Here is a 12,446-nt window from a genome sequence, read left to right on the forward strand (position 1 = left end):
CTCTCTCTTCGTAATTTTCATTCTGTTGGTCCTCGGGGTTCGTCAGCACCAGTTGAGCGCCTGGCCTGGCCCAGATCTGGCATAACCCATTGTGTTCAATATAACCTATTACATGCTCCGTCATATGCCGACCAGCGCATACGAAGTCCACAAACACACATTGCCCATTTCTGCCTTTGTGCTCGAAAATACGTGCTCCCCGAATCCCGAAGCATCACATCATGCCTTCTTCACTTTTGCCCGGCGCCTCTGCTCTGGGCTACTATTTGCCTTGGATTTTACTGTACAAGCGAATGCCATCACAACCATACCAACAGACCTATTGGCAACGACACCTCTACTACTAGTCCCGGCGAGCAGATGTTCCATAGGGTGTTCCCAACTTCGAAACAACCTCACATCCCAACTACGTACCTGGCACCTCCTGAGGAAAAACTGTGAGTGGATTCAGTTTATAGGCAGGAAAATGCATATACACAATATGGGAGTTCGTGTAGCCATGGGGACTCCAACTAGTTGAACTCCCAGCTATAGTTGTGCCCGAGACAGGGGTACGGCTCCACCCGGTCTGCATGTTTTGAGCTACTTGAACATTTATTCCCCGGAGTTTCGTACGGTGGTCATGACCGCCGATTCATTTTGCCCTTCCCCTTCCATCTGGGTAACTCATGACGAGTTTGGGGAGCTTTTACTTGAGACTGTTTCCAGTGGTTAACATCGGGGCGCTCCGACTCCGACTCGTACACTTCACGCCAATGTTACGTTATCATCTTCACAACGTTCAGGATTTGCTCGCACATGTTACTATTGGAGGCACAGCCAATTTAAACGATTCATGCATGAAGACTTGGACGGTGTCCTGAAAGTCGACCTCCGGGCGGGAACAGGTATATTGATCTGTTCTGCTGGTGATGCCCATAATTTTTGACAGGGTTAGGACCGGAACGAGCAACAAGTTAGGTTGACAAAGATTCCTAGGCCTTGACGTGTCGTGCAGAGGGGGTTCGGTTTTTCAGTGCGACGGAAGCGAAGTTTGGTCATAGATGATGCGGTAATGCGCACTGTCTTGGCCCCCAATGACTGGCTTTGCTTCTTCCTGAACGGCAAGGCATTGAGAAGTGTACATTGGCCAACCCCCCATAGCGGAAGAAACTCCTCAGAGTTTAGTGCTACAATCCTTTATATGCACGCTGGTCCGATAACATGTAGTTACTTCTTGGGAAAAGTGTCTTCCCAGATGCAAGTTTATGGGAATATCTCAAGTACGGAGGAATGGGGTGGAGAATTAATCTCAGCAACGTTTCCGTATCGAAAAGCGTGGGGGCATCTTCAGATGATGGCTGGGCTATCCCCTACAGAACTAGACAGACACACCAGATATTGACAATGGTCACTATAGGTTGGTCCTATCGCTCAATGTGATATTACTTTGGCGCCGACGCACTTTTGCACGCCTTGTTTACGCTCATCCGAGGCCCTACACGGAAAATGCGTGGTAGAAGTTTCAGAGTTGGATAGGACCTGAGGTCTGCTCGAGCCATGTAAGTCAGTGCTGAGGGGGTTGCGCAATGGTAGACGCTGTGGAGAAGGCCGTTCTTGGTGCAAAACGGTAAAGGGATCTCGCCTGGAACTCCCTCACAGCCGCCGGATGTCCCCAGGTACACAGTAAGACAAGCTCGAGAAGCAAGCCTTTGAACGATCCCTGGGCGTTGAGTGAGAGTTTTGGCGCGACGGGAACTTTCTTAAGCAAAGTGCTTAATGCCCAGTGATTCGCAGTCACAAAATAAACGCCATGTGTCGAGGCCTACACTTACATTGGGAAAGCGATCTGCGCAACATGCGTACGAGGCAGTGACAGCTCGCAGGTCCATTGCCACAGGTCAAGCGATTATCGGCTAGGACGACTCGGCCGGAGCCTCGTACGGTTGTCGCAGGACAAGTGAACATCCCGATTATTCTGCGAGCAGCCTTGGAAGGGCAAATGTGACTTGCAGATTCAATGACGAGGTCAAAGTAAAGGAAAGCCTATGTGCCAGGATCCACAACTAGTCACTTGCATGCATTTTCAATGAAACGAGCTTACCGCATTATATTATCATCATTCAAAAGCCTTCCCTGGAAAACTAATCGTTGCGGGTCCGATAGCGCCAGCTTCGTACACCTTCCTCATATCTAAAACAATGGTTTGGGCATTTACCAGAAGGGGGCGGCTGTTTGCCGGGAGATCCGAATTTGATAGAGGGCTTGACAAATACGTGGTTGGGGTATAGCGTCACCGGACCAGCATGCAGGCAGAGAGGACGCGTTTGCGAGTCGGACAGCAGGTTAATGCAGGGCCCTATTGGCCGCACGAGAACCCTGTGCATCATAGCATGGGAACTAATTAGGCTTAAGAAAACTATCCCTGTTTATGTACATCCAGCCTCACCTTTGAAGCCCCGCAACCCATTGCAGTGGAGATGTAGCCAACGTTGTGGCCGGACGAATGTAGCGATCGCAAGGCTCTCCAGGAGTGCAGTATATATATAGTGATGTCTTCATTATGACATAACCACCCCTGCCATAGGGACAGAATATCGATCATGCAGCCTCCCACGGTGTTCTTTGTTCCATCCAGTTAATGTGGGCTTGACAGCATATGCATATACAGTGACTATCGATCGAGCGTGGGTAACAAGACGACGCTGCACGTTAAAACGGGGGGGGATACTCGATCCATCATGAGTACGGTCCTAAGATAATCAAACATTTCGGGTCCTATGTCCAGCAAAGCCATGTATATGTGTTCTGGAACAACTCTAATCCTTATTGGTCTAGCTCACGGGTGACCCCCAACAATATGGCTAACATTACCACCTGCGGGTGTATTTCGGATTCAGACCCCGCACCATACGAAGGCGGATAATAGTACTTGAGAAGCTTGAGAAGCCATTTCCAACGAATATCTGTCCGCGGGATGCTATCTCTATATCTGACAAAAGATGCATAACGCCCACGAACGTGTTGGCATAAAATTGTCCGCAAGCACTCACCTACAGCATTTTCGACGCCGCTTTCTTGCCAAGTGAGAGATATATCACTCGTCGATACTACATTCCGCCATCCGTGCTGGGATAAGACATGCTTGAGCTCCGCCAACCATTCTGGCTTGGCATTGGTTGACAAGAATACGCGATCGAGGGTCAACTCCGAATATTGCCTCCTTAAGGATTCAAGTCGCGACACAACATCGGGGATTTCGATCCAACATCTTTCCATGGTGTACTTCCCCCGCTCCTGTGGGGATTGAGGCGAATTAAATCCATCTGGAAGGAATGGTAATTGATTCCATCCCTCGAAGCTCGCAAACGTCGTCGATACAAATACGCAATCTAGAAAAGGCAAAGAGACCATTCATCGTCGAAGATAACAAAGAGCAGAGACGGAAGAGGCTTACGGCTCTCAAAATCACCTCGACGTATGTGCAGAGTCACTAGACCAGGAATTTCGAGGTACTGATTTTTTATTTTTGAGATCTTTCGCGCTAGGCGCGAAGGCGGCAATAACAAAGGTAAGTTCTTTTGAACCGCTCCCAAGACAATGGGAGACCATTTGAACTGAGTCAACACTGGCGATTTCGAGTACCCTGGCCAAATAGATACGAGTCGCTCTGAGCTAAGTATCCTGAAAATGGTCCAAGTTCAGTTTCAAGCCTCCCGCAACGGAAAGACTCACCCAAAGTCTATAATGCGAGGGGTGTCCTGCATGATATTAATGCATCGTTGATCGTCGATGCCCCCTAGAAATGCGACCCATTTGTCGACTATTATGGCCCCATCGTCATTGTCGAAGTCAACGCCAATGCGAGCATTAACTTCCGTCGTATTTATATTGTATCTAGAATCGTCGGGACAAATTTCATCCCAGTACCGGGCAGATATTGCGCGAGGAGTCTTCTCCAACTGCTCTACGCTTAGGCTGGAATCAACTATCCAGGGAGCCCCAGCCGTCGGACCATTCAAGAAAGCAGTAAGGGGGACGCGCGACGGTCGAACATGGCGCGCGCCAGCAAGGTGAGTGTTATGTTCAACTGGAACGAATGGTTCGTTTTTAAGGTCCCACGTGTAGGGTGAGAATACGTAGGACCTCCCTAATAGGTAGGCTATATATGAGTTCAGGAGACTGGATCGATATGATCAACATCTGGCTGTGGGTAACGGAGAAACTGAATATACATTTCTTGCATCTGGTTATTGAAACCAACGCTAGAATGGACGATTGAGCCAGAGAAATTGATCCTAGCACATAGCGACGCGAAAGTGCACCTACCCCCGTAGTTGGTTCGAGAACCGCAAATACTTCGCTGAATCCCCTTTAAGTCAATGGAACGCGGTATATGATCCCCCTGTCAGCGTACCTGATCTCCCATCCGGAGGTGGGGCAGCTTCGCTATGCTGAGGCATCCGTCGTTCTCTCTCCAGAAGAGCAGGGTATAGAGGAGGCTTATTTCGGTCTTCATACCAGTAAATGCGCACACCAGCGTCCGTCTCCGGGAGAGTTTCGTACCGCCATCTGGATAGAGCCCATAATGCGCACAGAGAAGACCAAAAGACCAAGATACGGATCGCGAACGGTGAGCGGAGCTGAAGGGATACACGCGGCTGTGTTGCAAGAGACGGACGCATGGTGGAAAGGGGGCACTTTTGCCTGTATACGCCACCCCATAGCAATGGTTACGGATATATATGCATACGGGAGAGTATGGGCCAAATCTGAAGACCATGGAACATCGGAAACAACTTGATATTTACATCTGGCCAACTGGATATAACTTCCCTTCTTGCCCTTTGCCTTGATCGTCATGCTATGGCTAGCGGCGATTTAAATCGATGACGGATTGAACGAAGGCACGCTCAGAATCCTCCGCATCCTTTGTCAGAAATGCTCAATCAATTGAGGCTAGATACCAGTAGTACAGATATAGACTCAGCATGTTATTCCGCTTACGAGGAATAACGTTAAGAGCGCCCTAACTAGAGCTTTTATGGCGGGCTCGATGTGATGATCGATGCGCTCGCATTTGGGTTCACTCAGAAAAACTGGGCACTCGCTCCAAAACCAGAAGCACGGCATAAGCCGCTAGTTCAGCCGCAACTAGACCCCGGCATGACATCATGTCGTGCGTGCATGAGCTTATCGACAGAACAGTCAACCGCTCCGCTATCTCCAGGGCCAATATTATATGTGCATAATACGCAACACTCTGGTCATTTCAGCAGATGGGTTAACATCGGCCTCTACTCGGCGCCGAAATATGGGAGCAATCTTACGGATGCAGGATGGTGCACAGCGCTCACTCTTCCTCGAACAATCAAGAACGGATTCATCGAGTCCGTTCTGTCCGCGAGGGTCCCTGGCGCCGCGCTAAGCGTCATGACAGAACTGAATTCCATGATATCCCTGCATCCATAAAACATCCAAGAACTAACCACCAACCCAACCCACCCAAAGTGATGTGGGTTCCAGAGACCAAAAAATATGTTCGCCGAGTTCTGTCAATCGCGAATGTCGAGACGATTCAACAGACTCCTTCCAAACGCAGAGGGATCCTCCGCTGCAGTCTCGCCAGGCAACCCCTGGGGTTGAGGGAGATGTCAAGTTCCGATGCTCCCGCAGGTGTCAGAGTCTGCACTCCGAGCGGAGATCAGATAGCGGTTACAAAGGTTCGTGTCCCATCACTTGGTATGCACGTGGGTCCCGGGCTTTCCTTGCGCTTGAAGTCGGGAAAGAGGCATGCCCACACTCTCCCGTCAACTCTCGATGCCAGGAGGGATTGACAGCTCTCCTCTGTGCTGGAAGTTGGAACCAAACTCCATCGACAGGTGTGGCCACCAAAAATAGCGGATAGTTCTGACAGACCCCAGAGTTCTGTTGGCACCAATATCTCCTTTTTTGTGCTTGACCTCAGAGGCGGGTCCCCACAGCTGGTCGAGATCAAAGGGTCTGCAGGGCCATGCAAAATGGGAGAAATAGACTGGCGCTTGATTGAAGCAGGATTGCAATGTGTCCGGATCCACGGCAAACGCGTGGTGGCAAACCGCCCGTGACTCGAACTCCGGTAGCGTCGTTGGTGCATGAGACCATCGTATTAACTCGCGTGTTAGATCTCGGTCGTCGACTCTAAGACTATAGATCATGTTCGACACAAATAGAGGTAAATACATGTTGCTGAGGTCATATGCATGTATCTCCAACATCGCGTAGTACCACTCACCTACCACGGTGGGCTCAACCTGGGAGATTGAGCTTACGGCCTGAGACTTTGATCCGCGTGACTTCGTCATGAAGCTGCAGCTGCAGCACTGCTGCGTCGGTGACCGAAACTCTTGTACGGCGCCGGGAATACCCTGCTCAACCTTAGTTTGCAGGCGAATTCATGTGAGCGTGTGTTCACCAAGAGTGATTGAACTGGCCGATGCACACAATTAACGACTTGTTTTGCTGACGTCGACTGTGTCAAAATATATATCCAGAAGAAAAAGACCGCGGGGGAAACATGAAAAAAAGAAACAGAAAAACGCGAGTGAATGATTTGAGTGAGCGAGAAGGTATGTGTGCGATATGATTGGCTTGTAAACGGCATATACCAGGATTCAAACTTAATGTAAATCCGAAATTCAAGTGGAAGTGGATAAAAGTCCGGGACGCGCTGGCAAGAAACAATTTTAACTGCATTGGGAAGAGTGAAGGAAAGCTGAATGAGGGTTGATCAATAAGGTGTGGAAAGGGGACAGTGAATTGAGAATGAAAATTGCCAGTCCCGGGAGAGAACTGGAAAAGGATATAAAAAAAACGAGAGATTTTCGACAGTCGTGTCAGGATTAAGTTCCAATTCTGGTCGGTGAAGAGATGGAGGGGGGGTGGAGACCAAACATGTACTATGGGCGCGCGCACGCACCGGCACAAGGTAACGATAACTCAAGAAGCCTGACTCCTCCGCTTCCTTTTCCCAACAGTCCTACTCGTCTCGACGTCCCCTCCCCCTACCGCAAGAACTCTAGGCACAGAAGTTCCAGCTACACTGACACCTACACCCATAGATCTCGTCCTCATCCTTCGTCCGACATTAACAGGAACCCCATCCTCTTCATCAACCTCCATCTCAGATTCCTTCCCCCCATCATCCCGTTCGCAATCACTCTCATCCTCAACAATATCGCCATCTTCAATGTCAAATCGGCTCACAATGAGCGGCTCCTCCTCGTCTTCATATTCTTCCCCATCTCGTTCGGCTGGTTCCCTATCAACATCGGCATCAGAAAATGAACTTGACCGTGCGTCATCATACGCCGAGGACCTCGGAGATGTTTCTAGACGTGGATGTGGGACTTCTAAACGTGCAACATCTCGTTCATCTTGCTCTGCTTCCGCCTCTTCTACCAGTCGTGGAGGGGAAGACGGACGAAGATGGTGATCCGGACCGACTGCATCACTTGCCACAGACGCAGATCTACACTCACAATCAGGGGATGACCATCAGTATAAACCAAAACGCACGAAAAACGGGGGGTCGACACACCTCGAATTCACATGCCCTTCAACCTCAGCCTCTTCATCGGCCTCCTCCCCATCAACATGTTCACTCGTAAGACCCTCGGAGTTAGCCCTGCTCCCAACGACCTCATCGTCGAGAACAACACCACCCTCGTTCTCACTTGTAACCATCTCCTCTACTTCATCCTCATTCCCTCCACTCCCATCCATTCCAAGCATCGTCGTGTTCGGGTCCGCCGCAGATTGCTGATGGCGATCATCATCATCACCATGACTCTCCTCATCGGGAACGACAGCCACAATAGCAGCAGCAGCCTCGTCTTCCTCAGGAATAGGTTGTGGAACACCGCCATGCCCTCCTCTAACACCACTTAACACCTCCAAAACCATCTCACCGCCATCACTACTCGTCACAATGACACTCGGGGGCTCAGTCACACCCACACCCACACTCACCCCTATCCCCGGGCTACCCATCATACCTGTCCTATCATAACCCGTATAATCAACCTCGACATCGCTCTCCAAATCCGCAAAGCTTCTGCAAAGGGGACACGAGAATCCAGGATGATGAGCTACTAACATGGGTCGCAAGCATTTGTAATGAAATGCATGTGAACAAGGCGCGACAAAGAGTGCTTGACAGACCGTTATAGGGAAGAGACAAATACAACAGTCTGTTGAATTACCGTTGGAGTCAGACAGGTCTGAGGGTATGGTGCTGATGGGTTTGGAAGGGATCGAGGTTAAGTTCGACGGAGGTGCGAGCGTTGATGAAGGGAGGACTGAGTGCACGCCTAGATTGTTGAGTCTCCGAAGGGCATTTGTACTGTTCCCATGAAAGCGGTTGAAGAAATAGAATCCATCTCACCGCTCAAAGACAACGAGGAATGGAATATGATCAAACTCACTTGAAAGCGTTCGCAGCGCTCTGCCATTCCCTTCCAATCTCGACTTTAATTTTCACACATCTATATATCTCTTGCTGACCGCCTTGATAATCGATCCCAAGTTGAATGATATCACCATCCTTCAAAGGGAAGGGCCGACTTTCGACGTTGGCGTTTGCGAGTCTGATATGATTTAGGAACGTTCCGGAGGAGGACTTGGTATCACGAATGAAGAACTGGGAGGGTTGGAATATTTGCATCAACATGCGGTCATGGCAACAAAAAAGGGAAAGATGCCGCTGCTGCGGTCGTCTCAAACAGAACGGACAACGCCACCGGTAGAGCTCACGCAGACACGGGCAACGCGACAACAGCATCGACAACAAATTGCACGAGTAACTCACCTTTCCCCCTTCTTCAACCCAAATCTCCGCATGTCCCCTACTAACAACCTTACTTCGAAAGGCTATCTTCAATGCATTAGGCGCGTTCGGAGCACTATTGTTCCCATTCGTTTGACGATCAGTGAATCGACCCACACGAATGACAGGCCCATTTTCAATTGCATCGCGAATGATGGGCTCGAAAGGGAGTGAACGTGTTGATTCGAGGTGGGGGACTAGTCGGATTCGATGAAGGGCTCCAGGTGGTCGTGTCGTGTCGGGGTTGATGTTGGTGTTATTGTTGATGGTGCTAGGGGTTGCATTGTTGTTGGTGGTGGTGGGAAGTGAGTCGGAAGTGGAGGTAGTAGTGACGAGGACGTGTGGGACGGTAGATGCTTCGTGTGCTTGATGGCCTTGTACATCAGCTAGTGAGGAAGGGGAGTGTTGCTGGTTGCTGTTGCCGTTATTGTTAGTAGAAGGGGAAAGAGCAGGATTGGAATCCCTTCTTGTCGAACGACGAAGCATATTTGAAAATCCTGATGATCTGCTTGGTGAGGGTTGACCAGAATTGTTGTTGTTGTTGTTGTTGTTGTTGCTGCCGTTAGCGGTGATGGTAGTTAAAGCGGATGATGGGAAGGTGGCACTGTTGTGGAGGCTCGGGGAAGAGGTTGTGGATGAACCCGACGAACCGAGACGACGTATGAGAGGGCGTGCAGCAGTCGTGAATGGCAAGCCCGGAGATAATAAAACGGGGAATGGTTGAGTATTGCTGCCGGGAGGTGACTGTTGAGCGTTGCTGTCGCTGCTGTTGGTGTTGTTGTTGTTGCTGTTGTTGTTGGTGGTGTTTGAAGGAGTGGTGGACTCGAGGTTGAGGGGAGGTGGGACGGAAGTGCTTCTATTTCTTCGGGTGATGAAAGCAGGTAGGTTACCCAACAGCAAGGTCGTGGTGCTCGTTCTGCTTGGTTGCGGTTGGTTGGAGACGTCCATCATTATGGATTGCTGGCCTCAGATCTGCCGGACGTCTTTACTGTTTGCAGCACGGGTGCTCCCGTCGAAAGTAATAATAGTAATAGTATGAAAGGAGGTCAAGTCACGCTAAAGTACAAGCGCTTGTGCTGACTACACCACCGCCTGCTGCACGAGGGAGGTAAATGCAAAATGCCGAGTAAAAGCTCGCTGTGGCTAGCGGAGAGGGAGGAAAGGGGAACGGGAAGGAAGACGATCTTTGCTTTTGAAGGAACTTGATTTGATCAGGGGGAATGTACATTTTTCCTTATCCAATAGCAATTAGTTTTGAGTAACTTGTACGATAATTTGCCATTTTCGCTTGTCCTTCACTCCCGATCACATACAAGCCCGAGGCCTCCTCCTAACAGCCTCAAACGGTGTAAGTGAGTATGTTTCTGCTGGAGCATATCTGTAGAACCGTAAGTCCGTTTGGATGCTTCTGATCCATCATGGATCATGCACTTACATAATCAGTTCGCGCCTCAGCTCTCTTTTTGGCACTCATTAATTTTAGAAGCGCCGCCTCCATCGTGATGTCCTCATACCATGGCATTATTCCATATAATTTTAATTGATATCCCTGATCAGAAACTCTTGAACTACGACGTCTGAGATGATTATAAGATACGAAGTTGTTCCATCTTACGGTGTGGATATTGCAGATCTGGATCGGTGCAAGCCCGAACCCTCTCACTGTTTTGGGGCTCGGAGCCCTCGACGCTGCACACTCGTCTTCTCCCCGGCACGCTTCCATCATCAGGCGAGGACTAGCTATCCACGCCCTCGGGTTACCCGCCCCTTCCCTCCGGTGCAATCGCTCTCGAGTCAGGCACCACATTGCCGTGCTAAATCCAAGTTTAGCGTACCTCTCTAAACTCCAATCTTCCCAAACCATGTCTCACTTCCAACCCCAGATCATAATGAAGGATCATACCCGATCAATCCAATTCTGGGCCAGGCCCAACAGCGCACATAACCTACTATAATAAACCCCTTGGGCTCACGGGCTCGCAGCTCAATGCTTTAAGTAGTACAACTTGCAGAACTCAATGTGCTGAACAACCTCGTACTCCGGCACAAGCGGCAACCCGCCAATGCACCCGCTCAGCGGTCAACACACACCTGCCCTCTTACTCGACTTGTGCACTAATGCCTAGCTCACAGTTACAGACGCCAGTGCTTGATCAAGTAGCACTGATCCGCGCTCCATTCAGCTCCTTGCTGGCGTCCCCATACCGCGCGTACAAATCAACTCTGATTAATATCGATGATGGTTCAGAAGACTGAAGAGCAGCACTAGTCCAAAATCATATTTTCCGGATGAGTGATCACGTTCACTTTTTGATCCGATCTGAAACGGCAATAACCGACCGGGCCACAAACTCCAGTCTCTAGGCAGGTCCAGCCCTCATGAATTGGCTCACCAGGCGAACATGCTCCGATGCTCCGAACCCACTTGAGGAGCGAGTTGTGCCATTTCGTGAGTGTACGATCCGAAGCCGTCGTTACTAAAACTTGATTCTTGCAATTTTACGGTGGCTACCAATGTCGCCTCTTGAAGAGCTATGGATCCCTCTGTTGTGCTAAGTATCAGCCGGAAACTATCACCCCAGGGTTCTGAGCCTGATCTCCAGGCGATACTCTAGTGCGTATCACTTAGTATGCGTTTTTCATAGATAAACTCCGCGGCGCCATTGCTGCGTGCATACAGACACAACAGCTCCGCTGCTGCCCCTTTCGTACCGTATCCCATCATGATGCGATGGCAGGCGCCGTGTGACTGCCGTTGATCGCTCTCTGCGGCTTGATCTCCCACGGACGCTCCGATACCCATCTTTCGAATCTGCATCATATTACTATAATACTGGATAAAACATTTCAGTACCCCTAAAGGATATTTCCTCACCGCATTGCGTCGACTCATGAGCTCCAAAAGACGAAAATATCTTATCTTAAGAACGTCGTGTCCGAAGCCCATTTGTTCCACGAGGCTAGCTGTTGCGACTATTGCAGCTACCCAATGATTACCGAGAGTGAGGTCACTCAGACTCGCGTATTGGCTGGAAGCGTGCCTTAACATTTGAATTATCCCCAATTGCTGCCAGAGTTCTGAATGGGAATAGGGACAAGAATTTACTTCCATCTAGATTCTTTGGGACCATACTGGTCGAAGTGAACCCCTCAGTGGAGCGGTGATACTCGTAGCTTTACAATCTCTGGGCTTATTTACTGCGGTTTTCCCAGTCGCTGGTTTGGATTGGCTAGCTAGCTAAGCTTGCTTCCTTCTCGATGCACAGAAGCAGAGAACGAGGATCCGCTTCACTTAGTATATTACATTCGTCCCCATTGATTGGGCTATTGGTTGTGTTTGAGTGCGAGATTTAGTGGTTGTGCAGTATAGTATCTACTTAGCCAGCAAGTGCACATGACAATAACTCGGACAACTCCGCATGAAGATAGTGCCACCTGGCCGATACGATGACGACATGTGCCAGCTATGGTTATGTAGCCCCTTTTTCGGCTAAGGTGATCAATTCGTCGAAGGTCGGCTTGTTAGTGCCGCAAGCCCACTTGGGTTCTTTCGCCATCTGACATTGGCCATGCGGTGGGTTACTTACACTCACTGGAGGTA

The 12,446-nt window shown here is 49.8% G+C and overlaps 5 protein-coding genes across 5 annotated transcripts; 1 reads left to right on the forward strand and 4 right to left on the reverse strand.

Moving 5' to 3' along the window:
- Positions 1-1,129: 1,129 nt before the first annotated feature.
- EI90DRAFT_2224199 (uncharacterized protein) lies at positions 1,130-2,720 on the reverse strand. The gene is made up of 6 exons (XM_039052719.1): positions 2,429-2,720; positions 2,198-2,358; positions 2,084-2,123; positions 1,815-1,987; positions 1,375-1,528; positions 1,130-1,290 (listed from the first exon to the last, which is right to left on the reverse strand). The coding sequence occupies exons 1-5, from the start codon at positions 2,539-2,541 to the stop codon at positions 1,425-1,427; spliced, it is 591 nt and encodes a 196-aa protein (XP_038911923.1). The 5' UTR covers positions 2,542-2,720; the 3' UTR covers positions 1,130-1,290; positions 1,375-1,424.
- Positions 2,721-2,849: 129 nt separating this feature from the next.
- EI90DRAFT_2933611 (uncharacterized protein) lies at positions 2,850-4,664 on the reverse strand (the record flags this gene model as incomplete). The annotated part of the gene is made up of 7 exons (XM_039055098.1): positions 2,850-2,971; positions 3,033-3,371; positions 3,437-3,663; positions 3,715-4,161; positions 4,215-4,244; positions 4,309-4,342; positions 4,397-4,664. 7 exons carry the CDS (start codon positions 4,662-4,664, stop codon positions 2,850-2,852), a joined length of 1,467 nt encoding a protein of 488 aa, XP_038911924.1.
- A 481-nt stretch (positions 4,665-5,145) lies between these two features.
- Positions 5,146-5,816, forward strand: EI90DRAFT_3074506 (uncharacterized protein; the record flags this gene model as incomplete). Its single annotated transcript, XM_039061510.1, has 2 exons — positions 5,146-5,262; positions 5,301-5,816. The coding sequence occupies 2 exons, from the start codon at positions 5,146-5,148 to the stop codon at positions 5,814-5,816; spliced, it is 633 nt and encodes a 210-aa protein (XP_038911925.1).
- A 2,227-nt stretch (positions 5,817-8,043) lies between these two features.
- Positions 8,044-9,058, reverse strand: EI90DRAFT_2888621 (SMAD/FHA domain-containing protein; the record flags this gene model as incomplete). The annotated part of the gene is made up of 4 exons (XM_039053978.1): positions 8,044-8,254; positions 8,291-8,362; positions 8,445-8,659; positions 8,828-9,058. Coding segments are annotated over 4 exons (729 nt in total), but the record flags the coding sequence as incomplete, so codon positions are not given.
- A 1,495-nt stretch (positions 9,059-10,553) lies between these two features.
- Positions 10,554-12,195, reverse strand: EI90DRAFT_3291985 (uncharacterized protein). The gene is made up of 5 exons (XM_039067309.1): positions 11,952-12,195; positions 11,721-11,923; positions 11,471-11,678; positions 11,239-11,377; positions 10,554-11,110 (listed from the first exon to the last, which is right to left on the reverse strand). The coding sequence occupies exons 1-5, from the start codon at positions 11,974-11,976 to the stop codon at positions 10,999-11,001; spliced, it is 687 nt and encodes a 228-aa protein (XP_038911927.1). The 5' UTR covers positions 11,977-12,195; the 3' UTR covers positions 10,554-10,998.
- Between the last annotated feature and the right edge of the window lie 251 nt (positions 12,196-12,446).

Source organism: Cantharellus anzutake, assembly GCF_015039405.1.
Source record: "Cantharellus anzutake strain C23 chromosome Unknown EI90scaffold_57, whole genome shotgun sequence".
NCBI classification, from domain to species: Eukaryota; Fungi; Basidiomycota; class Agaricomycetes; order Cantharellales; family Hydnaceae; genus Cantharellus; species Cantharellus anzutake.